Source organism: Bufo gargarizans, unplaced genomic scaffold, assembly GCF_014858855.1.
Source record: "Bufo gargarizans isolate SCDJY-AF-19 unplaced genomic scaffold, ASM1485885v1 original_scaffold_1339_pilon, whole genome shotgun sequence".
Taxonomy (NCBI): domain Eukaryota; kingdom Metazoa; phylum Chordata; class Amphibia; order Anura; family Bufonidae; genus Bufo; species Bufo gargarizans.
The window spans coordinates 179,660-207,588 of record NW_025334315.1 but is presented as its reverse complement, the minus strand read 5'-3'; the positions used below and the strand labels follow the sequence as shown (position 1 = coordinate 207,588).

Genomic DNA, 27,929 nt, shown 5'->3' with positions numbered 1-27,929 from the left:
TTTTCACACTGGCCACTAGGCCTTATAATAGTCCACTTCTTGGTCTGTACAGATCACTTAACTGCAGTTATCTGCTTATCTGTCACTCTAATCCTGCCTGTAATGATATCACCTCTTTGTATAGATAAGACAGGATCCACAATTCGCAATAGGTGATTGTCAGAGCTCATCTATTCTTTACTTGTACAAAAACCTCTGCACAGGTCACAGATCATTCCTAAAAAACTCTCCCATAGAAGTCAATGAGGTCCCCTCCTGACCATTGTGTCTATGGCCTAGGTGGCTGCCATAAAGCTATTTTCTTAAGGCCCCTTTCACACGGGCGAGATTTCCGTGCGGGTGCGATGCGTGAGTTGAACGCATTGCACCCGCACTGAATCCTGACCCATTCATTTCTATGGGGCTGTTCACATGAGCGGTGATTTTCACGCATCACTTATGCGTTGCGTGAAAATCGCAGCATGTTCTATATTCTGCGTTTTTCACGTAACGCAGGCCCCATAGAAATGAATGGGGTTGCGTGAAAATCGCAAGCATCCGCAAGCAAGTGCGGATGCGGTGCGATTTTCACGCATGGGTTCTAGGTGACAGTCTATTCACTGTATTATTTTCCCTTATAACATGGTTATAAGGGAAAATAATAGCATTCTGACTACAGAATGCTTAGTATAATGGTGCTGGGAGGGTTAAAAAAAATAAAAAAGTTAACTCACCTTATCCCCATGATCGCCTAGTTCCCGGTCGGTCTCTTCTTTAGCTGTGGCTAAAGGACCTTTGGTGATGTCAGATCACATGCTCCATCACCATGGTGATGGACCATGTGATTGGAGCATGTGATCTGACATCACCAAAGGTCATTCAGCCCAAGCCCACAGCTAAAGAAGAGACCGACCGGGAACTACACGATCATGGGGATAAGGTGAGTTAACGTTTTTTTTTTTTTTAACCCTTCCAGCACTATTATACTAAGCATTCTGTATTCAGAATGCTATTATTTTCCCTTATAACCATGTTATAAGGGAAAATAATAGAATCTTCAGAACATCAATCCCAAGCCCGAACTTCTGTGAAGAAGTTCGGGTTTGGGTACCAAACATGCGCGATTTTTCTCACGCGAGTGCAAAACGCATTACAATGTTTTGCACTCGCGCGGAAAAATCGCGGGTGTTTCCGCAACGCACCCGCACATTTTTCCGCAACGCCCGTGTGAAAGGGGCCTAATGCTTTCTAAATGCTGTTAAGGCAAGATGGCCGCCCCCATAATCATGTTCAGAAAATAGCATTAAAAATCTATAATCAGAAAATAAAAATTTTGAAAAAAAGATAATGTGTTAATATCTGGTTTTAACTGGCAGAAAAAAATGTTGGTAACACATTATATTGAAGTACTAAAAGAAACAATAAATCCAGCCTCAAATCCTTCAAGTGACTACTGGGCGTAACAATATGAAGAAAAGTGTCACATTTGTCCAATGTCCCAAGATATTAATATATACTTTATGTTGCACTCTACCGGTGTCCATGATGTGAAGAAGGGTACAGCAGTCCGCTTTTTCCTCTAATTCCATGAATAGTTGTCAATCCCTTCTGGTCATTAGTGATTCTAAACACACTCGTACAGGAGATCTTGCAAGTCAATTATTCAGTGAGAAACTTACAAAGGGACATAAGAAAACCCTTCTTCTGGAAGAAGCTGGTCCTGGCGAAGCTTGAGTAGGCTGTTCTTAATTTTGAATGCCATTTAGACTTTTATTGATTACTTTATGCGATTTTTAAACATATGTTTGTATGATTAAACCCTTTTACGAGGCTTTCTGACTGTTTGGAGGCTTTCTTGAACTACAGTATGTCCAGTTGTACAGTTCTCACTGAATATGCATGGTTTGCGAGATCTTCTTGGCCCAGTGTGTTTCAAGCAGTTAACGATCATTGTCAGATGCCAATCCTGGAACTGGAGAAGAGGGGGTCAACTATACCCTTCTTTACATCTAGGACCTCCGTTGTTTTCTTGTATTTCTGTTCCGTTTTCAAATTTTATGTATTTTCTTTACATTTTAGAGTTTGTGACTAAACTAAAAATGCAATGCCAGCCTCTGATATCTAATTTCATAACTTTTTGGGATGATGCAAGAGCAGTTATGGAAAATGACTTCTATGCACATTTAGTACTACATGTTAGAGTGCGCAATACTTGAATTTTCAAGCCTTTTCTCCAGTTTATATTTGGCGATTACTTCTTAATAGGTATGGTGAAGCTGTAAACAAGAACTTGGTAGTAGGGACCCTGTCGTGGCCTTCTCCGTGGGTTATAGTCATAGGATCATTCTTTTCTACTTGTGGAGCTGGACTACAAAGTCTGACTGGAGCCCCGCGGTTATTGCAAGCTATTGCCAAGGACAATATAATTCCATTCCTGCGAGTGAGTGACCGAACCTTAAATGACTGCACTTTAGTCGTATTTAGTTATGCATTTTAGACTTAATGAACATCTATCCTTAGTAAATAGTGGGTATACTGTATGCAAATGGTTTTCCTACGAATACAGGGAAACTGGTATTATTGCTATCCTCAGGATAGGTCATCAATATCAGATCAGCGGGGGACCAACTCCTGGCACCGCGGCCGATCATCTGTTTAAAGAGAAACGCATCGCTTGTACGAGCGCTGACTTCTCTTCACTGTTAACCTGCTCGCCATCGCAACTGCAGCAGTGGGCAGGTGTAATTACAACTCCTGCTGTCCCCATTCACTTCAATGGAACTGCTCCGTCCTATTTACTTGAACAGGAAGAAGCTGTCCCATAGAAGTTAATGGGACGACTGAGATGTAATTACACTTGCTCACCGGCGCAGTTGCGACGGCAAGCAGGGAAACAGTGAAGAGAAGGCAGTGCTTGTACAAGCGATGTAGCTCTCCAATCGGCTGACTGGAAGGGTGCTGGGAGTCAGACCCTCGCTGATCCGTTATTGGTGACCTATCTTGAGGATAGATGATAAATATAAATAAAAGGCAGACAACCCCTTTTTAAGAGGACCTTTCACCAGTCCTGACTGGTAGTGTAGGGCATACTGATGACATGTGATATCGCTCATTTTATTTTTAATTTTTGCACTGCTCCGTTCCCCCGGTGTGCTCACCTTCTCCCGGACTGTGATGGTCTCTGCTGTGATTGGCCTGCACATAGCCAGGGTGAAGGTGTTGGAAACCAGAACGAGAGGCACAGCGGGGGAACAGAGCAGGGCATAAAAAAAAATAAGCCATACACTGCCAGGTATTTACAGTATATGGTTATGTCAGGATCGGTGAAAGGTCCTTTTTAATGTTAGATGTTGGAAACATTTGTAAATGGAATGATACAAATGGAGAGAGAGAAAATCTTGGTTAAAGAGGTTTCCAGGATTATAGAAAAAAAAGGAGTCTGCTTTTTTTTCCTGTTTCACTTGACAAATGTGACCTGTATGGGGCCAAATTGTAATGCAAAGATCCAGCTCATGGACACAAACGGTGCGAACCTGTTTTATTTTCTCTAAGGCTGGAAAACCTCTGTAATGGCATTCTGTTTCTTTCCGCTGTCTTTTTCCTGGAATTGGACTTAGAATATGCTTTGTTCGATAGCTGTAGCAGATGTTATAAAAGAGCAACCTTTGCTACTGTACACATAGTAAAAATAAACGAGATACCAAAATTGGAATTCAAAAGAGATAAACGACAAACACATAAAACAATGAAACCATGCAAGACTTGATAGACCGGAAAAATATGCACCTAAAAGGCTTGTGAATTTCTGCCATGTACTAATACATTTTTCTGGCTATGACTTTCCCTGGCACAGTCGGCTTTTTGCCTGGGGTGCCAGGAGCTTCGACTGCAGCCATCAGACAACCTGTTTAAAAAGATCCCCTCACCATGAAGTGCAGTCTGCCGGCAGCATGTTGTAGAACAGGAGGAGCTGAGCTACTTCCTTTTTATGTGGGAAAAGATTCAGTAAAATTGTAACATGTATTTCAATATCAGCTTTTGCAGACTTAAGTTGTACACAGGGGCCATCTTATTAGTGATTAATAGCATTCTCTGTGTAAGTGTGTACAGAGATGGCTGTTATTTACTGATAGTTGTACATGGGGGATGTTTTATCAGTGACTTAGAGAATTGTCTGTGTAAGTATGTATCTATAGTGTCGGTCACTGGTAGGGTGGTCTTAAGTTCAGAAATAGCAGAGATTTAAATGTAGAAATTACGTTTCACTGAATCTTTCCCACATAACTATGTATTGTTCCGCTCAGCTCCTCCTGCTGCATAACATGCTGCCTGCAGATTACGCAGGGGATTATGCTCTATGCTTGACTCGGATCTGAAAAACTACAAGCGTTTCTGTCCACTGTGAGAAGACCTCTCAAAGTTATGAGGGTTAAAATATGTGCAGATGTTGTGAAACCTTGATTGGGAAAAGGAAACGGACAAAAAACTTACACTAGAAGTCCGATAAGGAGGTGTGAAATTTGAGATATTTTGTAAAAATAGAAAGCCATATATTTGCTGTACCATATCTACAAACACTTTACCACTAATGGCTGTGGTTTTATAATGCAGTCTTTGACTGCGTTTTTTTTTTCTTCTTAGACTTGCATTTCATGATAAAATTAACTATTTTGCTTCAGGTTTTTTTTTTTTAATACAAAACGCACTTAAGGGACATGTAAATGAACCCATAGTGCTAGACTCTGCTGCGTTTTCAGGTATATGAACAGTCAGACATGCTCATTTATAATGAGCTCTCTAGGTAGCAGATAGCAGAACAGGGCAACTGAAAGGTACTTTATTTGGGCAGCTTTACCTGCAGAAACTGTGAGCATAAATAAGCATTCCAAAAACGCTGAAAATGGTCGTAAAACCGCATGCTCCTGTGGTTTTCAGCCGAGGCGTGGCTCTACTTTTAAAGTGAATGTGTCATCAGAAAATCGCTGTTTGTTAAAATTTTTATGTTTAAAAATATTTTTTAAGAATTTTTGGTTAATTTCTAATTTTGCATGTTTATTTATTTATGTTTTTAGAAAATCTTAAAATCCTGCAGTTTTCACACTGGCCACTAAGCCTAATAGGCGCCACTTCTTGGTCTGTACAGATCAGTCTTCAGCAGTCATTTCCTTATCATTGCAAGCAAGATTACAATGACAAATAGCATCTCTATATATAGATAACATGGGATCCACCAATCACTATAGGTGATATCACCGCTAGTCTTCTCTCTCCTGCACAGGTCACAGAGCATGCTTAGAAAAAATAATAGGTGACACATTTCCTAAGTCATCAATATTCTTGTTTAATGCATTCTTGTTGTCACAGACAGAATAGAATAGCGTTAGACAGTTGGGCAGATCATCGCTAGCAAGCGCTCGTTTACACACCAAAATCTGCTGCCCACAAACCACGTTTTGTTTTTTTTGTCCGCACCAATTCTTTTACCCAATGAAGTGTTTGATTGTTGATCAGGTGATCGGTGGCACCTTGACCTGGGCCAGTTATTGGGAACAAGCATTTGTACAAATGTCCATTCCCGATAACTGACCCATGTAAAGAGACCTTTGCAGTGGGATTATCTCATGTGCGGTAGGAGTATAAATTGCGTAATTTGACTTTTGACAGGTATTTGGACACGGCAAAGTAAATGGTGAACCAACGTGGGCACTTCTTCTGACTGCCCTTATTGCTGAAATGGGAATCCTGATTGCCTCCTTGGACATGGTGGCGCCAATATTATCAATGTAAGAATGTGTATGTGTTAAATAAGATTTAAAATGTTTGGAAGGACAAATCTAGCAATGCTGTCATATGGCACATCTCATTGAGATCTCAAAATTGTATCTGTGGTTTTATATAGGAATAATGTCAAACTGTCCAAATTGACTTATTAAGGCACGTAGGCCTCATAGAGTGGGGTTTCACACCTCTCTGTTAGGCCTCATGCACGCCGTCGTATGTTTGGTCCGACGGCATCAGATCCCCTTTTTTTTTTTTTTTTTTTTTTTTTTTTTTTTTTTGTGGTTCGGATGCAGACCCATTAATTTCAACGAGGATGCAAAAGATTTGGACAGCACAGGTGGGTCTGTTCCGTGGTCCTGCAAAGAAGATAGAACATGTCCTATTCTTGTCCGTTTTGCAGACAAGGATAAGACATTTGTACAGGAATAAAAATTGCATGCACACGTCTGGGATCTGTGTTTTGCGGATCCGCGATTTGCGGACGGCAAAACAGATACAGTTGTGTGCATGAGCCCTTAACCAGAGGACAAGAGCTGCTGGGGAGAGAGCGGCTCAGTCAGTGCATCCGTTTGTGTAATACAACATTTTGATAGGAACATTTGACATTCTGTGGAAGATTTACTAATAATCTTTCACTTTGCACTGTCTAAAGCAGCGTTTCCCAACCAGTGTGCCTCCAGCTGTTGCAAAACTACAACTCCCAGCATGCCCGGACAGCCAAAGGCTGTCCAGGCATGCTGGGAGTGGTAGTTGTGCAACAGCTGGAGGCACACTGGTTGGGAAACACTGGTCTAAAGTACAGGTCACAGTTGTAATTTTAGACAGCTATACAGTACTATTTTGCTGCATGGGCCTTCATAAATTTGGAGTATGATGAAGCCTATGCTAGAATTCTGTCCGTGCCCTAACAATTTTTGTCTGCGCCAAAATTTTCTCTGGGTTTCAGAACTGTGATATTTTTGCCAATAACTGAGGAGACAGAGGGGAAACGGATTGGTAAAATTGTCCAATAGTATTGTCTACAGTGTAACCGGACTAGAGTCTTAAAGTGGACCAGATTCATCACCGTGGCTGATGCCGGCTGATAAACCTGGCGCATTTGTGGACCGTCAGGTCTAACTTTATGCCATCTATAACTTGGCTTGTTTGTTTTTTGCCTTTTAAGCCACACCCCTTTTCCATGAAGCCACACCTCATTTCACTAAAGTCACTCCATGTTGGAAGACTTGAGAAATGTGGTGCAAAGATGCAAGTTGCACCAAAAAACTGGCACATTTTCACTACCATCTGCCCCAGCGTGTCATTAGCTATATTTCTGCTGTCGCGATGGCAAACTGTATGAATTTGAAAGAGGACATTTACCAATGTTTTACGCTAAAGTCTCAAAATATGGCGCACACCATATTTGCACAGTAATTTGCGACTTTGAGAGGTTCTTGCCACTTTTCAAGAGTGGCGAGGAAAGGGGTTGGGGCTTTGCGCGACCTGCTGGATTTCCTATTACTTATGCCAGAATCTAGCGTAAGTTATAGCTGAAGTCTGCACCAGAACCTAACTCGCGTAGACTTCAGTTTCTAGGGCATGGGCTGGCAGAGGTGCGATTAATTTGTTAAAAGCGCCTCACTCCCACACAGAGGGATCAAGACTGGCGTATGGGTCGTGATAAATGTCCCTCATCCAGTTTAGAAGGATATTCGAACCTACAACATACAAAGACCACACACAGGACAGAGATGTGTGAAAAGAAAGAACATGTTTTTTTGTAGCAGTCCATTAAAAACGCATATATTTAACCCCTTAATAGCTGCTATCTGTCCTGAGCGGGTACTGTCACACATAATGAGGGCTACACCCCTTATGATGATGTCTTGGGCACTAGTGTCTGATATTGCAGTGGGAGCACTGTTGTATTACACAGCCTGTGTTGGGATTGGAGCGATCTGTCATAGTCCATAGTGGTCCGTCATCTTTTTCCTTTATGTTAATACTTCATGCACATGCCAGAGGTCCACAGTGGCAGGTTTTTTGTTTTTTAAGTGTTAGCTAGGTCTTTAGGACTCCTACCTCAAAAGAATCTCAGAACTCAAGGGGGTAATGGTTTACCATAGAAATACTATAAGGCTGTGCTCCGTGAATATACGTGCAGAACGTATGGTCCATATATAATAAGCTGTATGCATATATATAGCTGATTGTTGTAAATATTCATTCATTATCTGGCAGAAATTGGCACTGGACTGAACTAAGGCCAGTAGGACATGACACTGCTAGATGGCGGCCGTCTTCATGCTCACGGCACATTTTCCATTGACATGGTAGCAGTTAGTTGGCATCACAAATGTATGCTGGCATGGTAAATAATTAGCATGATGTGGCAAAGGGTTAAACTTTGCCTCTTTCTTGTTCATATTGCTGCCTTTTCTTTATAGAATATACAGTAATATGATTATTCTTTTGGTTTTAGGTTCTTCTTGATGTGCTACTTATTTGTAAATTTGGCGTGTGCTGTGCAGACTCTGCTGAGAACACCGAACTGGAGGCCGAGATTTAAATATTACCATTGGTGAGAAGTTTATGCAGAATTAGAAGAACGTATTGGAATGTTTGTGACATCTATATTAATGTTTATCCTCTGCTAGGACGGTTGTTAGTTGTGTATTATGTTTTGTGTCTTTTCTAGTTGGGATTTTAACTTGACAGATTACAACATTTTTAAACATGTTAAAACGTTTTTCAACAGTTGTCTAATTGAAGCCCGAAGTTCTTCACCAAAGTCTTGGGACTTAGCGAATTTTGCCTCTGCGCAGCGCATGCATTTTAATGCCGTACACAGACAGGTCTCCGTACAGCATTACAACGAAGTTGGGGAACTAATTGACTCTGAAACGCGATTCGCTCACCCCTAATACATCCAGATTTGTAAAAATAAAACTTCCTAGATATACCGTGTTTCCCCGAAAATAAAACATACCCATAAAATAAGTTGTAGCAGAATTTCTAAGTATTAGCGCAATATAAGCCATACCCCAAAAATAAGACATAGTGATAGGCGTGGCTAAGCGTAGCGGCGCGGAGCGGTAAAGAAGACAGGCAGCCCTTCTCATCTGCCCCATCGTGACAGCTGCTATCTCGGAGGTGACTCTAGAGGTGCGGGCAGCCCTATTAACAAGGTCATCTGCCCCCGTCAGGTCCCAGTCCTTCTGTGCGTGCTGCAAGCTGAGGCATAGAGGGAGGCATAGAAAGTAAAAGTCTCCTCCATGAAGTGAGGAGCAGGAAGTTCTGCTTTAGGTATTGTGTGTCCTCGGGGGGAAGAATAAAGCTGTGGCTGCCGTTTTACTCGGCACTGTGGGTCTCTCTCCCCCAGCACCAACCAGCAACAGTCTGTGGGTCTCTCTCAGCCCACACAAATTCCAGTAAAGCTGCTGCCCCCCAACACTGACCAGCAAGTCTGTGGGTCTCTCACCCCCCACAAACACCAGGGAGGTTGTTGTACCATACTTAATAAAAATAAGCCATAGTGTATCTTCTTAAATAAATATAATACAGTGTCTTGTTTTCGGGGTAGTTATTAGTTTCCTGGCACATTAGCTGTTGCCGCCTCTACTACATACAGCGCTTTTTGTGATTTCTGAACAGTATTTTGTCGTCTTTTTACTATTCATAGGGCTCTGTCTTTCTTGGGAATGAGCATCTGCTTGGCCCTGATGTTTATATCCTCTTGGTATTATGCTCTTGTGGCTATGCTGATTGCTGGAATGATATACAAGTATATAGAATACCAGGGGTAAGTTTTAATTTCTGAATGTTTTACCTTTTAAAATTTCCTAGAGCTGTCCTTACATTTCATTAAACAAGATAAATGTATGTAACAGACTAGCCGTACAGGTGAGCAGATCCTTTTCATTTTTCAGAAATTTGAGGCTATTCCAAATCCGAATTTTTGGTTATTTGATTTGGCCAATTTCTCAAAATGGCATTTTTCAGATTAGAAGGAAAGATGGAGGATCACTTGACCCCAGGCGGGGTGTGTGTGTGTGTGTGTGTGTGTGTGTGTGTATACACACAGCCAGGTTTTTACCCCCAAAAAGTAAAACTTTTTCAGACCATATTTAAAAGGGTTCTGCAGTTTTTTTAAACTGACGATCTATCCTCTGGATAGATTATCAGCATCTGATTGGTGGGGGTCCGACACCCGGGACCCCTGCCGATCAGCTGTTTGAGAAGGCAGCGGCGCTGGCAGTAGTGCCGCGGCCTTCTCGCTGTTTACCGCAGGCCGAGTGATGTCACGACTAGTATCACTGGCCTGGGTGGGGCTAAGCTCCATTCAAGCGACTGGGCCTGCGGTAAACAGCGAGAAGGCCGCGCTGCTGCCTTCTCAAACAGCTGATCGGCGGGGGGTCCAGAAGATAGATCATCAGTTTAAAATAACTGTAGAACCCCTTTAAGCATAAAAAAATCCTACAATGCAGTTCGCTTTTAAACAGGCTGTTTATCGCCAGCCATAGCTATGTATGTCACTGTCACTTTAAGATTACTTGCGCTGGCTTGGCGTTAAAGCGCTTGAAATGAGTTATATACAATGTTAGGAGACCCCAAAGTGTCATCCACAACTTTTCAGGACAATTGGAGGACTTTCGATTCGGGTCAATTTGTGACCCTAATCGAATTGGCCGACTGATTCAGCTTCCGAATCTAATCCAAATTGAATTTTAACAGATTCGCTCATCAGTAATTAGTGCAGGTCACATCTGCTGCGGTCCTAACAGAAGCTACCAATGGTGTTGGACTACACGACTCCCATGTATAACAATGCTGCTTACTGCTTGTATATTCTTATCAGTACCCTGAGCTATACACCGTATATTATATATAAATTATGATAAATTTCGATCTACTACTTTGACATTAAAAAGCTTCTCACAAAGTCACTACAGAGATTTACATGGATTGTCCATTGTTTGAAAAGTCTCAAAGGTCCTAAGGAAGGAGTGCGGTCACGCGTGTTTGTGGGTAGATGAATTGACCAGGGCTTCTTTATCTTGATCTAATGTCAAAATGTTGCATTTGTATGTCTTTTGAGGGATAAGGCTACATTCACACAAACAGGAAAATTAGCCGTGTGATAGTCGTTTAAGTAACGGCCGTAATACAACCATTTTTAGAATCCAGTGAAGTCAGTGGGGATATTCACATGGCCTTTTCTTGCAGCCAATAAATAGCGTCCGTCGGAAAAAAAAGTTTGTTTTAATGGCTGTTTTTACAGGGCCAAACCCCTTTAGTGGCAATGAAAAATGGGTACAAAGGGCCTTTCATGGGTTAAAATAAAAAATACTCATTACGCTGGGAGCGCAGGTCATTTCCTGCTGCATCCAGTGAGGAGCAAGTGTCCCCGTGCGTTCAAGTTGGATGAGATGAGCATTTTTATTTTTTTCACACAAGCAGAAAGGGGCTAAAGGTGGCATTATTAATACTGGGGGCTACTAATAGCGGCATTATTAATACTGGGGGCTACTAATAGCGGCATTATTAATACTGGGGGCTACTAATAGCGGCATTATTAATACTGGGGGCTACTAATGGGGGCATTATTAATACTGGGGGCCAAAAGCGGCATTATTAATACTGGGGGCTACTAATAGCGGCATTATTAATACTGGGGGGGTCACGAATGGCGGCATTATTAATACTGGGGGTGTCACGAATGGCGGCATTATTAATACTGGGGGCCACTAATGGCATTATTAATACTGGGGGCCACTAATGGCATTATTAATACTGGGGGCCACTAATGGCATTATTAATACTGGGGGCCACTAATGGCATTATTAATACTGGGGGCCACTAATGGCGGCATTATTAATACTGGGGGCCACTAATGGCGGCATTATTAATACTGGGGGCCACTAATGGCGGCATTATTAATACTGGGGGCCACTAATGGCGGCATTATTAATACTGGGGGCCCCTAATGGCGGCATTATTAATACTGGGGGCCACTAATGGCGGCATTATTAATACTGGGGGGTCACTAATGGCGGCATTATTAATACTGGGGGGTCACTAATGGCGGCATTATTAATACTGGGGGGTCACTAATGGCGGCATTATTAATACTGGGGGGTCACGAATGGCGGCATTATTAATACTGGGGGGTCACGAATGGCGGCATTATTAATACTGGGGGGTCACGAATGGCGGCATTATTAATACTGGGGGGTCACGAATGGCGGCATTATTAATACTGGGGGGTCACGAATGGCGGCATTATTAATACTGGGGGGTCACGAATGGCGGCATTATTAATACTGGGGGCTACTAATTGCAGTATAGAGGCCACTAATGGCGGTCACTAATGATGGCATAATTAATTATGGTTGTCGCTATTTCTTCCTTCCTTCCTATTAAAATGTTTTAATGCTGTTGATTTAATGGACAGAGCTGAGAAAGAATGGGGCGATGGAATTCGAGGACTCTCCCTCAGTGCTGCTAGATATGCCTTGCTGAGACTGGAAGAAGGACCCCCTCACACCAAGAACTGGAGGTAGTCCATTATTTCTGTTTAATGGTATATTTGTATGCAAATTTGCTATTTTCATCTTCTGGTGCCATATTCAGTATTTAGAGAGTTAGAAAGATTGGAAATATAATCAAAGTGCACCATAGGATGAGGATGATGTAGAGCACAATAGCTACACCACTCACCACAATTAAGCTGCTATCTGGCACTTGATATCCAATACTGTACTTTTTTCATTATTTTTTTTTTCTCAAAGTACATTTTTCAGTTATACAAAGTACTTGCTGATATGGAACTTTTTATTTGAATTCCCCCTCTCCCCACCCAGCGCCCCCACAGGCCCCTGTGTATGGTTAATGTTGTATGTGTAGAGCATATAGCATTCGCCACAACCACATCAGAGATCTGATCTACAGGGCTGCCAAGAGTCTGACCTCCTCCGCTGGTAATTTTATACAGGAATTACTATCCTGATGATAACCCTTTAAATCTAACCTGTTTAGGGCCACACTCCATATATGCACGTTCCTGGGGGTTCCTGTTCCAGTAGCATGTCCCCTGATTCGAGACAGTCAGGGACCCTGAGATGAATTAAAAAAATAAATAAAATAAAAAATAAAAAATAAAGGGATCCGCTCACCACTGTCCCCTCAGGGTAGGTGCTCAAGTCCAAAATTGAGACACCCCTCAAAGCTAAGTTGAATTAATATAGTATAAAGGACTGGCACTCATATATGGAATAGGACCATGATTTATTGGGAATACAAGAAATAAAAATAGAAATAAAATTCAGCCTGTCAATGTACAGTCTCATTAAAATACAATCAGATATAAAAACTCCTAGGATAATATATGGTGTAGGAGCCGATGGCACTCTGCTCAATCTGTATAAATCTTGTCTTGGACTGACAAAAGTGCCGTCGGTTTCCACCACCCTAAAATGGTATTCCTCTCAAAATAACCATGTATCGTCCCACAGACAGCAACTGATTAAACCCCGTGGGTTTCTGTGCGTCCAAATGTCCCGTATCCACGGACTCCAGAATGGCCGGGTAATCAGTGCTCTTTAAAACAATGTATCTATCTCCGCAACAGCTGTTGCAAACAAATAGCCAAACAGTGCACTTTCAGTGAGGCAAAATGTCTATATCCGCAATGACTCCTCACTGTTGCAAACGGATAATCTACTGTCTGTAATAGCCAGCGGAATAAGTCCTTACTGAAAAGGGTGACAGTACGATCGCTGTATGGTGTTACACGCAAGTACGCTGTCGTTTGTAATGCTGATTGTTAGATAGGTTGGCTTTTTCATAGAAGGATATTGTACTTCTTGTATATTTCCCCACATTCTTACCTCCGCCTGCGCTCTATTTGGTGGAGCTGATAATTTGGTCTTTCTTTCCGCTCTGTATGCCGGCGTCCCGGCTGCGGTATTGGTATTCCTCGTGTTAATCACCGCTACTTCTCACGTGATGTTCCTGTGTGAGGTGTGCGGCTACGTTACTTCCGAGCGCTAGCGGGGTGACGTATTAGATCCTTTCAGATACGTATTAAGGAAATCCTTCTCTTCATGGAAAAGTGCACTTTACTCCAAAGACGATTCGGGGTATCTAGTCCAGGATTTTTCACCATACAGCGATCGTACTGTCACCCTTTTCAGTAAGGACTTATTCCGCTGGCTATTACAGACAGTAGATTATCCGTTTGCAACAGTGAGGAGTCATTGCGGATATAGACATTTCTCGCCCATTTTCCTTGGGGGACACAGACCTTGGGTATAGCTCAGCTCCCTAGGAGGCGTGACACTAAGTAAAACTGTTAAGCCCCTCCTCCATCAGCTATACCCTCAGCCTGGAGATAGAGGCTACCAGTTTTAGCTTAGTGTCCAAGGAGGCAAGACACTCCCTGCTACTGCAGGGCTGTTTTCTCCTTGTTATTTTTACTTTTTCTTCTAATTTTGTTATTTTATTTTTTCCTAGGGATACCAGAGACGCATTAGACCTCTCTGCTCTCCCGGGGTTGAGCTGCGCCAGTGCCAACTTATCTGCACTGCTGCCTCCCCCACAGAAGCAATAGGAGGATCTGGGCAGCAATGGCTCCCCTACATCCCGCCAGCTAGGGGGTCGCCCGCACGCCAAGCCCCTCTTCCAGCTTCCTGCCACTGCGGTGCCAGTGGCTGAAGGGGCGACCCTGCTGGAAAGGACTGAGGGTGAAGACGTCGCACGGTGAGATGGCTATTCCAGCCCATACCCCGTCCCTATCTGCAGCATCTACCCCTCTGGGTAAGGGGGGCACCCGTGGTCGCTCATTCTGAGCGCTCATCTGCAGGACAATGCAGCACAGCAGCATCCTCAGCACCCCCACGCTTTTCCCCCCCACGCTGCTATCTTTCTCCCCCCCCCCTCCCCCTCATTCGGGGCTGACTCCATTTTTCTCTTCTCTCTCTCCCCCTTCCCGCCGAGAACGGGGGGCGGGGCTTAGCGGTCCCGGCAGGGGGCGGGGCTTCCGCGCGTCATTTTGGGGGCGGAGCTACGTTCTCCTTCACAGGAGACATTTCAAGCGCTGGAGGGGGCGGAGCTTGTTCCCCGCGCTTTCTGCTGAGGTTTCCCGCGCTTCCTCACTCCTGACAGGAAGCTGGGACACGGTGGGGGACTCTAACCTCCTGTGTACATCGCTCGGCTTCTGTGGGCGCTCTCTGCTGCTCTCTGCTGCTCACTGCTGTTCACTGCTTCTCTGCTGCTGCTGATCTGGGCCATCTCCTGACGTTCTTCTGAGGCACTGGTAGGACAGTTAACCCTCTCCTAACCCTCCTGGTCATAGCTGCTATAACCCTTTGTGGTCTCTATATTAGAGTACAACCACACTTCAGCATGTCAGATCCCACAGGTGCCCCCAAACCCTGGTACCATGCCTGTACCGCCTGTAAGGAACTTTTTCCGCGTGGGCAATCTGAGCCGCATTGCCTTGCATGTCAGGCCCCGGTGCAGGGCCCGCTTCCCGCTGCGCCCCCCGGTGCCTCTGAACCCCCTGACTGGGCTAGGTCTCTGTCTCAGGCGGTGGAAAGCCTTACACACGTAGTGGGCCGTCTCGTGGATAGACCGCCTCTCCCGCAGGCTGCCACAATCCCTGTCGCACCCGCTGGGACTACCGTTTCTGCCGCCCCCACTGGTTCCCTGCCTCCCAGCGAATCTTCCAGGGCCCGGCATACTCAGAAACGTTCAAGGGTTGAGCGCACATCTTCTCCAGATGCTTCGCTCTCTCCGCCATGCGTGCGAGCTCAGTCAAGTCTATCCTCTCAAAGGGATACGCTTTCTGAGGGAGAACTGGCGGATTCGGACGTGGACATGGACTCAGAGCTTCCGTCCAAATTGGCGTCCGCGGTGGGGCATCTTGTCACTAGCATCCGTGATACCTTTCAGCTACACGATGACCCCCCCAGCTCTGAACAGGCCGGCGTGTCCTTTCTCCGCCCCAAACAGGCCTCCAAGGTTTTTCCCATACACGCTGATTTTTCTTCTGTGGTATCCAAGGCTTGGACTCGGCCTAACGTCCGCTTTATTACACCCAAAAAGCTGGACATTTGTTATCCCTTTCCAGCGGATTCTGTGACCACGTGGACATCCCCGCCTAAGGTTGATCCTCCCGTGGCTCGCCTGTCCAAAAGCACTACTATTCCTGTACAGGACGGATCTTCCCTCCAGTCTGTTGAGGACCGTCGTACGGAATCCCTCTCCAAGGCCATATTTACTGCCTCTGGTTCGGCCCTTAGACCGGTCTTTGCCTCCGCCTGGGTTGGCAAAGCGGTCTCTGAATGGGGTTTGCAACTGGAACGGGAGTTAGGGTCGGACGTCCCTGTTCAGGACCTCCGTTCCTTAGCCCAACTAATTGTTCAGGCCGGAAAATTCGTCTGTGAGGCCTCCCTTGATGCGGGTGCCCTCATTGCCCGTTCCTCTGCCCTGGCAGTTTCTGTCAGGAGGGAACTCTGGCTGAAGGTTTGGGCGGCGGACGCCGCTTCCAAACGCTCTTTGGCCGGCCTACCATTCACGGGTTCCCGCCTGTTCGGAACCCGTCTGGACGAACTTATATCAGAGGCCACGGGTGGGAAGAGTACTCACCTCCCCCAGTCCAGGCCAATGGGCGCCCCCCGTGGTCGCGCTGGTTCGTCCCGTTTTCGGTCCTTTCGCAAGCCCACCGGGTCTAGACCCGCGGCCAGTTCTTCTTCCTCTGGCCCAGCCCAGGATAGACGCAAGAAGCCGTTTTTTCGGACGCAACCTACCTGGCGCAAGTCCCAGCCTGCACGGGCTCCCACAGGCCAGCAGCCCTCTGCCTGAAGGTGCGCCCCCACCCACCCGGGTGGGGGGCCGCCTTCTCCTATTCAGGAACGTATGGCGGGCCCACATCTCAGACGCATGGGCGCTCGAGATTGTATCTTGCGGATACAAAATCGAATTTGCGTCCATTCCGCCAGACCGTTTCTTCCGATCCCGTCCTCCGCGAGATCCCGTACGAGTGGCCGCCTTCTTCGCGGCCATTCACTCTCTAATGGACAAGGGTGTCGTCGCCCCCGTGCCTCCGACGGAAAGGTTCAGGGGGTTCTACTCGAACCTCTTTGTGGTTCCCAAGAAGGAAGGCTCAGTGCGTCCGATCTTGGACCTAAAACGCCTGAACCGTTTTCTCCGACTGCAGAGATTCCGGATGGAGTCTCTCAGGTCCGCAGTGGCCTCCCTGGAAAGAGGGGATTTCATGGCCTCAATCGACATTCAGGATGCATACCTCCACGTTCCGGTTGCTCCATGTCATCACCGCTTCCTGCGCTTTGCGGTGGGGGACGATCACTTCCAATTCGTCGCCCTTCCCTTTGGTCTGGCGACTGCTCCTCGAGTGTTCACCAAGGTCCTGGCCCCTGTCTTGGCCCTTCTACGTTCAAGAAGTGTTTTTCTTCTCCCATACTTGGACGACATCCTGGTCAAGGCACCCTCCTTCTCTCAGACATCCCGCAGTGTGGAACTCACTCTGGAGACCCTGACGCGGTTCGGTTGGATTATCAACCACCCCAAATCTTCCCTTACCCCCTCCAGACGGCTGATCTTCCTGGGGATGCTCCTGGATACAGAGTTGGCGGAGGTCCGCCTTCCGTCGGACAAGCGTCTGGCCCTTCGCGGGTCGGTTCGCAGTCTCCTCCGTCATCACCGCCCTTCCCTCAGATCCAGCATGCGGTTGTTGGGAAAGATGGTTGCCTGTTTCGAAGCGGTGCCGTTCGCACAATTCCGATCCCGCACCTTTCAGAGGGCAATTCTGTCGGCCTGGGACAAATCACTGAGGAGTCTGGACAGGACCTTTCTTCTGCCTCCCCTGGCTCGAGCTTCCCTCGGCTGGTGGTTGCATATCCCTCTAAGGGGGAAGTCCTTCCTTCCACTGAACTGGCTGGTGATTACCACAGATGCCAGCTTACGGGGGTGGGGGGGGGGTTTTCCCTCCCCGGTCCGTCCAGGGCGTTTGGTCTCTATCGGAGTCCAGACTTCCAATCAATATTCTGGAACTGAGGGCGATTCTTCTGTCCCTCAGACACTGGACCCATCTGCTGAGGGGCCACCCTGTTCGGATCCAATCGGACAATGCCACGGCTGTGGCATACATAAACCATCAGGGAGGCACTCGCAGCGATGCAAGAGGTGACCCTCATTCTCCTCTGGGCGGAGACGCACGTGCCGGCCTTATCTGCGATTTACATCCCGGGGGTGGACAACTGGGCGGCGGATTTCCTCAGCCGGTCCACCATCGACCCGGGAGAATGGTCCCTGCACCCAGAGGTGTTCGAAGCCCTTTGTCTTCGCTGGGGTCGCCCCGACGTGGACCTCATGGCCTCCAAATTCAACCACAAGGTCCCCCTATACCTGGCCAGGGCACGGGACCCGAAGGCATACGGCGCCGACGCGCTCGTCCTTCCGTGGCGCGAATTCTCCCTTCTGTACGTCTTTCCTCCTTTTCCCCTCCTGCCACGGGTTCTTCGGAGGATCGCGGCAGAGGGCGTCCCCGCGATTCTAATCGCCCCGGATTGGCCCCGCCGGTCTTGGTACGCCGACCTAATGTTGCTGTTGGCAGACGCACCGTGGCCACTGCCCTCCAGGGAAGACCTTCTCTCTCAGGGACCGATCTTCCACGAGCATTTAGGCTCGCTACGTTTGACGGCGTGGCTATTGAGACCGCCGTCTTAACGCGACGGGGTTTCTCCGCGGACGTAGTCCGCACCATGATCCGGGCTCGTAAGCCCGTATCCTCTAGGATCTACTATCGGGTTTGGAGGTCCTATCTGGGGTTCTGTGAGTCCCGGAGCATCCCACCTCTCCGGTTTTCTCTTCCCACAATCCTGTCCTTCCTCCAGTCGGGTCTGGACCTGGGGCTGTGCCTCAGTTCTCTGAAGGGTCAGATTTCGGCGCTGTCTATTCTTCTCCAGCGTCCCCTGGCCCCTCTAGGGCCAATTAAGACCTTTTTACAAGGGGTGGCTCACTCTGTTCCGCCGTACCGCCCTCCAGTTCCTTCCTGGGACCTGAATGTGGTGCTCTCGGCGCTCCAATCAGCCCCCTTCGAGCCTTTACGGGAGGTCTCCCTTCGCCTTCTGTCCTGCAAGGTCATCTTTCTTGTGGCCGTCACGTCTCTCCGACGGGTGTCGGAGTTAGCGGCTCTTTCTTGCTCCGAACCTTTCCTGATCTTCCACCAGGATAAGGTTGTGCTTCGGCCTGTCCCGACTTTCCTGCCAAAGGTGGTCTCCGCCTTTCACATCAATGAGGACATCGTCCTTCCGTCGCTCTGTCCCTCTCCTTCCCACCCCAGAGAACGGGAACTGCACCGTCTGGATGTGGTCAGGGCGTTGAGGATTTACTTGGAGGTCACCGGGTCCTTTCGGCGCACGGACTCCCTGTTTGTGGTTCCGGAGGGTTCGCGCAAAGGGTTGGCGGTCTCCAAGGTGGCTATTGCCCGTTTCATTAAACTGGCGGTGTCTGAGGCTTATCGAGCCAAGGGCAGACCTCCGCCTTTTGGCGTCACTGCTCATTCCACCAGAGCAGTCGGAGCTTCCTGGGCGCAGAGGCATCGGGCCTCGGCTGAACAGTTGTGCAAAGCAGCCACTTGGTCCTCTCTGCACACTTTCACAAAGTTCTATAGGGTGCATACGCATGCATCAGCGGATGCTGCGTTGGGCCGCCTGGTTTTGCAGGCAGCGGTTTCCTGATGCTCTGGTGGTGTTCCGCCTTGGGTTTGTGGTCCCTCCCTTCTTGGACTGCTCTTGAACGTCCCAAGGTCTGTGTCCCCCAAGGAAAATGGGCGAGAAAAGGAGATTTTTGTATAACTTACCAGTTAAATCTCTTTCTCGCTCTTCCTTGGGGGACACAGCACCCACCCTTCTGTGTTTGGTTACAGGGTTATGGTCTGGCGCCCCGTTGGGTTGCTGGCTGGTTGTTTCTGTTATTGGTTGTTATCCTTTCACTACTTGGACACGCAACTGGTAGCCTCTATCTCCAGGCTGAGGGTATAGCTGATGGAGGAGGGGCTTAACAGTTTTACTTAGTGTCACGCCTCCTAGGGAGCTGAGCTATACCCAAGGTCTGTGTCCCCCAAGGAAGAGCGAGAAAGAGATTTAACTGGTAAGTTATACAAAAATCTCCTTTTTGCCTCACTGAAAGTGCACTGTTTGGCTATTTGTTTGCAACAGCTGTTGCGGAGATAGATACATTGTTTTAAAGAGAGCACTGATTACCCGGCCATTCTGGAGTCCGTGGATACGGGACATTTTGACGCACAGAAACCCACGGGGTTTAATCAGTTGCTGTCTGTGGGACGATACATGGTTATTTTGAGAGGAATACCAATTTAGGGTGGTGGAAACCGACGGCACTTTTGTCAGTCCAAGACAAGATTTATTCAGATTGAGCAGAGTGCCATCAGCTCCTACATATATCCTACAGCTCCTAGTATATTATCCTAGGAGTTTTTATATCTGATTGTGTTTATGATGAGACTGTACATTGACGGGCTGAATTTTATTTCTATTTTTATTTCTTGTATTCCCAATAAATCATGGTCATATTCCATATATGAGTGCCAGTCCTTTATACTATATGAATAAAAAAATGCTGTTTATAACCAATTCTGTCTTCTCTTTTGCAATTTTCATGGCTCTTTCGCGGCATTGCCACTGATCACCGGCTCTCTCCCTGCAGTGACTGAAGTCACCATGGCGGATACTGTTTCTGCCAATGGGACTCGGTCAGGTTAAATAAAGTGTTTTGTATTCGCCCAGAATAACATTTCAGTCGTCTTAGTCTTCAGACAGTGACTGTGCAATTCTTAAAGAGGTCTTACATGCAATCGGATACATGATCATAAACTATACAAAAATCAGTATGAACATAAAGAGCACAATGCAGCGCTTAGACTGGGCCACCGTCAAAAGGCGCATTCCCTTTAAAGGCTTAAAGTCTCAGCTAACCCCTTTAATGTGTCATGATGGACACTGCGATCTTCATAAGACAACGCCTTTAAAGGAAATGTGTCGCCAACATTTTTTTTCTACCATTTAAAACCAGATAGGAGTATAACTTTTTTTTTTTTTCGAAACTCTTCATTTCCTGATTGCAGATTTGTTTATTCTATTTCCTGAACATGATTATGGGGGCGGCCATCTTGCCTGATCATTTAGAAAGCATTAAGAAAATTGCATTATAGACACAATGGTCAGGAGAGGACCTCATTGACTTCTATGGGAGAGTTTTCTAGGCATGATCTGTGACCTGTGCAAAGTTCATTGTACAAGGAAAGAATAGATGAGCTCTGACCATCACCTATTGTGAATGGTGGGTCCTTTCTTATCTATGCACAGAGGTGATATTACTACAGGCAGGATTAAAATAACAGATAAGCAGGTAACTGCAGTAAAGTGATCTGTTCAGACCAAGAAGTGGTGCCTATTATTAGGCTTAGTGGACAGTGGGAAAACTGCAGGATTTTATGTTTTTTGCTTAAGTATAGATATTGACATGGGAAATTAAAAATAACATCATAAAAATTCCTTCAAAATATGTTAAGCATAAAAATGTGATTTAAATAGTAAGTCATTTTCTGGTGACCCAATACCTTTTAATAATCAGTATGTCTGTTGTATCCTTCAGCCAGTTAGGCCAATGACGCACATTCTGCCCTCACCCCAGCACTCTCATTGATACCAGCCTTTTGTATGGAACAAAATCATACACCTTTAAAAACCATAGGTCTTCGGCAGCCTCACCAAGGTCCTGTTTAAAAATGCTGATCACATTAGTTTGACAGAACATACTACATTTCCCATCTTGAATTGCTGACCTTGCTAGCCCTGCCCCCCATTGTGCAGTTTGTATTGCCCTCCCCCACCGCTGAGCGCCTCATGTAAGTTCCCATTTATAGCCGCCTATAACTCCTAGTGCAGCAACTGAGCATGAAACTAAGGCTACTTTCACACTTGCGTTTTGGCTTTCCGTTATTGAGATCCGTTCAAGGCTCTCACAAGCGGCCCAAAACGGATCAGTTTTGCCCTAATGCATTCTGAATGGAAAAGGATCTGCTCAGAATGAATCAGTTTGCCTCCGTTCAGTCACCATTCCGCTCTGGAGGCGGACACCAAAACTCTGCCTGCAGCGTTTTGCTGTCCGCGTGACGAAACTGAGCCAAACCTTTTATCTGGCACAATAGAAAACTGATCCGTCCCCCATTGACTTTCAATAGAGTTCATGACGGATTCGTCTTCGCTATGTTACAGATAATACAAACTGATCCGTTCATGACGGGTGCATGCGGTTGTATTATTGTAATGGATCCGTTTTTACAGATCCATGACGGATCTGCCCAAAATGCGAGTCTGAAAGTAGCCTAAACTATAGGCTCCAGCTCTAGAGAGCGATCTCTCTCATCCTCTCCAAAACTAGCAGTGGATCCAGCAAAGAATAAGATGTAACTAAAGCATTTATACCTTTTCTATTTCTTGAATCCACAACAGATGAAAAATACCGAAGTAATAAAGGAATGCGTCCTAAAGTGTATTAATTATTCCTGCTATTAGATATTGAGGACTTGTTTCATGACCGTTCTGACATTGTCTCCTACATTTACTTTATACTTTATCTCAATAAAATTCCTTCCACTTAATGTTTAAGAGATTGTAACCTAAAATAATTGTAGACTTTATTGTACTTTGAAGTTCCTGACATTGTGTAGGAGATCACTACCATGAATATATATATATATATATGAGAGGTGGAGAGACAGTAAGGGCTTTCCTCAGAAAGATGTGTAAGAGGACAGAAGGTCATGTCATGTTCACTCATCCTGTCTATTCATTGTGCTGGCTTATGTTGATATCTTTTAGGCCTCAGCTGTTGGTTTTACTAAAATTGGATGAGGATTTACATGTTAAATATCCACGTCTGCTCACGTTTGCCTCTCAGCTGAAAGCTGGAAAGGGATTAACCATTGTTGGTACCACAGTACAGGGTAACTTCTTGGACAGCTATGGAGAAGTACAAGCTGCTGAACAGGTAGGAATCTGGAAAAATGTATGCCGATCCATGGTGGCAGATGTGTATCAACAGTCTACTGAGAGTTTGCATATTTTTTTAAAGGGGACCTTTAATCAGTTTAGCCATAGTCTAATTATGGTCTTACATTATAGGGCAGCCCCCACTGATGCCATGCGAAACCTGCGTGTCTCCGCCTAGTATTACCGAGTCGGCTCATTATAATATAAGGCACCGAAATCAACGAGGCCAAGAGCCATGGCATGGCATCAGTGGGGGCCGCCCTATAAGGGAAGACCATAATTAGACTATGGCTAAACTGATGAAAGGTCCTCTTTAAAGTCAGGAGTAGTTGCAAAAAAAGAAAAGTATGTTACCATTAAACATTTCCTGTATTTAGGCTGCACTCCTGATAAAATAAGTGCAAAATACTGACCAAATGTTAAAAGGGTTTCATGGGTCTACTGATGACCTGCTGGATAACTAAATGCTAGTTTTATAATAGCTTGATACAGAAAATGGTGATAGAAAAATGCTAACTAAAAAACTTTGAGGGTCATTTATGATGCTGAAATATGCCTATATTAGGCGTATTACAAGTGCAGACTGTGGTGCATCGGCCAGTTGCCCCACAATCTGACTTATCCCTGCTCACGCCAGGTCTAAAAAAAAAGTGGCAGTTGCGTGGGCGGGGAAGGCAACGGGCCAGGAGGCCCGTCTCCTTTACCATTTTCTAGGCCTAAAAAGGTCTAAGTGTAAGACGGCAAGTACATTTAGAAGCGGCGGTGGATCCACTTCATAACTCCGGCGGATCCACCACCAGCTTACAGGTTTATACAGACCGCCGTCTAAAACACCGGTCTTAATAAATGTGCCCCTAAATTTGCAATCACTGGGTACGGATCTACCTTCTGATTTACCAATATAAGGTCAGCTTTAAATCTTGAGTGGACTTCTATAACTTTGCACTGTGCACCCAATACTAATGGTAGACTAGACGCACCCACCAGTTCTTACCAGTAACCTGTTATTTCCATGTTATACATTTTGAGTTAGTACTGTACTGAAGACTCTTCATCATTCATTAGCAAATGTTTTTTTTATCATTTTAGACCATAAAAAATATGATGGAGATAGAGAAAGTGAAGGGTTTCTGCCAAGTTATTGTCTCCAATAAAATTCGAGAAGGAATTTCACATTTGATCCAGTTAAGTGGACTTGGAGGAATGAAGCACAACACAGTAATGCTGGGGTGGCCTTATGGCTGGAGACAAAGTGAAGATCCACGTTCATGGAAAACCTTTATTGGCAAGTTTTGATCATTTTGCCTTGATAATTCTCTAACTTGTTCAAATGGGTTGTCCAGTCTTTTCTAACGGATGGCCTAAGTGGTGTCTACTTCGGGCAATGGAACTGCACCTGACCGACTGATCAATGGTGGTGCAAGGTGTCGGACCACCACCACCCCACCAATCAGCTATTGAGGGCCTATCCTGAGTTTAGGCCATGACTTAGAAAAGACTGGACAACCCCAATAAAGGGGCATGGCATATGTATATTGTTATTTGTGGTGGTCTGTAGCGAGGGGCCCTTGCCAATCTAGAGATTAAGAGGACTGCCATCAACCGAGCAGGGAACAGTTACACCACATATGACCACCTCTAGTGGTGGGAAATGCTGTTAATGTGATATTTCAATCACTTTGGCTTTTTTTTCCTAATACAGACACTGTACGGTGCACAACTGCAGCTCATTTAGCACTGATGGTCCCTAAAAACATCCCCTTCTATCCCAGCAACCATGAACGTTATCTAGAAGGAAATATTGATGTGTGGTGGATTGTGCATGATGGTGGGATGCTGATGCTGCTGCCATTCCTGCTAAGACAACATAAGGTATTACTTTTATCTATACCATGTATATCACCATATTTTTGTGCAATGCACATATCACGTTTTTACAATATGGAAAAATATTAATGTGAAATGGTAACCCCAACAGTGAGTCGAATGATTTCAAAACAGAAATCTATATAGATTGTCACATGCCAGGAGTAATGTTGGATTTTCATTCATTTACATTACTTGTGGTACACGCAGTAATCCTCTGTCACTCTAAGCTTGTGCCCAAAGTTGTCCAAAAAAGTGATGTAGTCAAAAATGGGGGGAAAAAAATGGTGTGGGGTAAAATAAAAAAATAAATAAAAGGTGCCATTGTTTTGGGGAATATGCTAAGAATGACGAGAACCTTAATACATACAGTTATGGCAGAACCAAGTTTATTTTTTATATATTTTTTTTAAGCAAATTTTTTTATTGCAATATTTTGACATCTATAACTTTCATATTTCCATTTGCAGAGTTTTTTTTTTGGGGGGGGGGGGCAAGCTGTAGTTTTTATTGGTACAATTTTAAAGTACATATTCATGTTTTGTTCAGGGATAAGTTGACCAAAAAAAGATGATTTGGCAATTTTTACATTATGGTAATCCCCACTGAGGATAAATACTGCTATATTGTAATAGTAATCATTTCTGGATGCGGCAGTACCATGTAAAAACATATGTAAACATTTTATTTGTTTATTTTCAATAACATTTTAAATTTTTTAATTTTTTTTTGTAGAGTGGGTGCCATAGCTGCTGGGTGGCTGTTTTACACAGCAGACACCAGGACCTAATGTCTGCGATTGGTAATAAAGCCAGTCGCAGACATTTAACCCCTCAGATGCCGTGGTCAAATGTGACTGTTTTTTATCTGAGATGCTTTTTCCAGGGAAGGATGCGCTCCTGGGGCCGGCAAGGCTCCCCCACACTGCAATTGGGGGAGCCGTTGGTTGATCTTAATACCCTGGGTCTCGCTGAAGAAACCCAAGGTATTAGAGCTGTAGTTTCTATTAATGGCCTCATAATCTGCTGTGTAGATTAACAGCAGAATATAAAAAATGCAATCTAAAGATTGCATTTTCAAGACCACTAGGAGGGGCTTAAAAGGTAAAAAAAAATTATATAAAAATTCTACTCATCCTCTTTTCCCTATAATAAAAATGAACAATAAAAAAAGTCATTAGAATCGCCAAGCCCCAAAATGCCAAAACTATTAAAATATAAATGTATTTATCCCTTATAGTGAACGCCGTAGAAAAATAAATAAATCAAAATGGCCATTTTGAAGCCCTTGCAAAAAAAATAAAAAATGAAAAGTGAACAAAGTCATATACACTCCAAAATGGTATGACTGAAAACTACAAATCTCAGTGCAAATGAGACCTCACTCAGCCCCATAGATGCAAATATAAAAAAGGTTACGGGTTCTGAATGTGGTGATGAAAAGAAAGAAAAAAGTATTAAAACACAAGAAAAACTGGTATCGCTGACTAACAAGTCATTTTTACCACATCAGAGAACACTTTTTAAAAACAAATTAGTGGTGGAATTGTGTATTTTTTTCCCAGCTCCCCACTACATCATATGCAATATTAAAAGTGGAACTTGTCCCTGAAAGAACAAGCCGTCATACAGGCTATGTTAACCGGAAAAAAAAATAAAAAATCTTGGCAGGGAATGAAAAACGAAAAAACACAAAAAAGGAAAATTGCAGCTTCAGGAAAGGGTTAAGTGTAATTGCCTCAGCTTCTTTGTGATTGCATGCATGATGAGAAAATGTTTTCTATCTGTTTGGCAGGTTTGGAAAAAGTGCAGAATGAGAATTTTTACTGTAGCACAAATGGATGACAACAGTATCCAAATGAAGAAGGACCTTGCAACTTTCCTTTATCATCTGAGAATAGAAGCTGAGGTAGAAGTAGTTGAGATGGTAAGACAATGAAAGGTTTTGTTCTTCAGCTACATTTAAGTGTGTTACTGTATATGACTTTAAAGGCTATGTACACTTTTGGAGACAATTTTTGTTTATGATTGCATTTTACACATTTTTGGTTTAAAATCATATTTTCAATTGGCCTTTATTTCAAATATTGATCTGTTCTGTCACAAAGAGTTAACAGTTTTTCACTGGTACTTTTACTTTGTGCTGGTCCTCTAAGATCTCTAAACTATCTAGAGGTCATAAACACTTATTTAAGCCATTTTTTTTTTTATTAGTAAGATGAGAACTGAGCTATAATGAGTGTTTATAATGTCAGAGAGCAGAGATAAGGAGTCCGTCAGCTCCCCAACTGACGGAAAAGAGATAATCCAGAGGCTGCTTCTAGTGCATCTCAGCTCTGTACAGAAAAAAGTGCTCTGTATTTTTAATAAATACCAATGGAAAAAAAGGATTTTTAGCTCAAAATGAGTACAATGCAATAATTAAAAATTTGCCCCAAAAGATGTACATCGCCTTTAAGATTTGACATTAGTATTGCATGTATTTTTCTACACATTTCATTTATGAGCAGCTGCTTACAGAACATTTGAGAACGCCAAAAGAAAAGCCTCTTTCTCGCCCAGTTTCCTTGGGGGACACAGAAGACCTTGGGTATAGCTCATCTCCATAGGAGGCGTGACACTAAGTGAAAACTGTTAAGCCCCTCCTCCACAGCTATACCCTCAGCCTGGAGAGAGAGACTGCCAGTTGCGTGTCCAAGCAGTGAGAAAAGGCAAAGTCCAACAAGGAACCAACAAGCCAACTACCCAACGGGTAACAAAAACTCGGAAAACGTACAGAGAAAAAACAATGAATGGGTGGGTGCTGTGTCCCCCAAGGAAAGAGCGAGAAAGAGATTTTACTGGTAAGTTATACAAAAATCTCGTTTTCTCGCCCAGTTTCCTTGGGGGACACAGAAGACCTTGGGTATAGCTCATCTCCATAGGAGGCGTGACACTAAGTGAAAACTGTTAAGCCCCTCCTCCACAGCTATACCCTCAGCCTGGAGAGAGAGACTGCCAGTTTTTAGCTTAGTGTCCAAGGAGGGGCCCCTGTCTCCATTCCGGGTCCCTGTCTCTTCCGGCCGGCCGGGTGGGCTCCCGCGACCGGCAAACCGCCATTCCGGGCCCCTGTCTCTTCTGGCCGGCGGGGTGGGCTCCCGCGGCTGGCATTGGGCTATGCCCCAGCAGGTGCCGGTCGGCGGGGCTCCGCTAATTTGGTCCCAGGCTTCGGCCTGCTGGGCCG

The 27,929-nt window shown here is 45.0% G+C and overlaps 1 protein-coding gene across 1 annotated transcript in view; it reads left to right on the top strand.

Annotated features, from left to right (window-relative positions):
- Nucleotides 1–27,929, top strand: part of LOC122923188 (solute carrier family 12 member 4-like) — an 84,542-nt gene that overhangs the window by 45,878 nt on the left and 10,735 nt on the right. Inside the window, exons 12-20 of the mRNA XM_044273923.1 lie at nucleotides 2,245–2,419; nucleotides 5,644–5,762; nucleotides 8,225–8,323; nucleotides 9,425–9,544; nucleotides 12,197–12,301; nucleotides 22,671–22,839; nucleotides 23,931–24,126; nucleotides 24,544–24,713; nucleotides 26,502–26,633. Coding sequence (XP_044129858.1) covers nucleotides 2,245–2,419; nucleotides 5,644–5,762; nucleotides 8,225–8,323; nucleotides 9,425–9,544; nucleotides 12,197–12,301; nucleotides 22,671–22,839; nucleotides 23,931–24,126; nucleotides 24,544–24,713; nucleotides 26,502–26,633 — 1,285 coding nt within the window. The remainder of the gene's footprint in view (nucleotides 1–2,244; nucleotides 2,420–5,643; nucleotides 5,763–8,224; nucleotides 8,324–9,424; nucleotides 9,545–12,196; nucleotides 12,302–22,670; nucleotides 22,840–23,930; nucleotides 24,127–24,543; nucleotides 24,714–26,501; nucleotides 26,634–27,929) is intronic.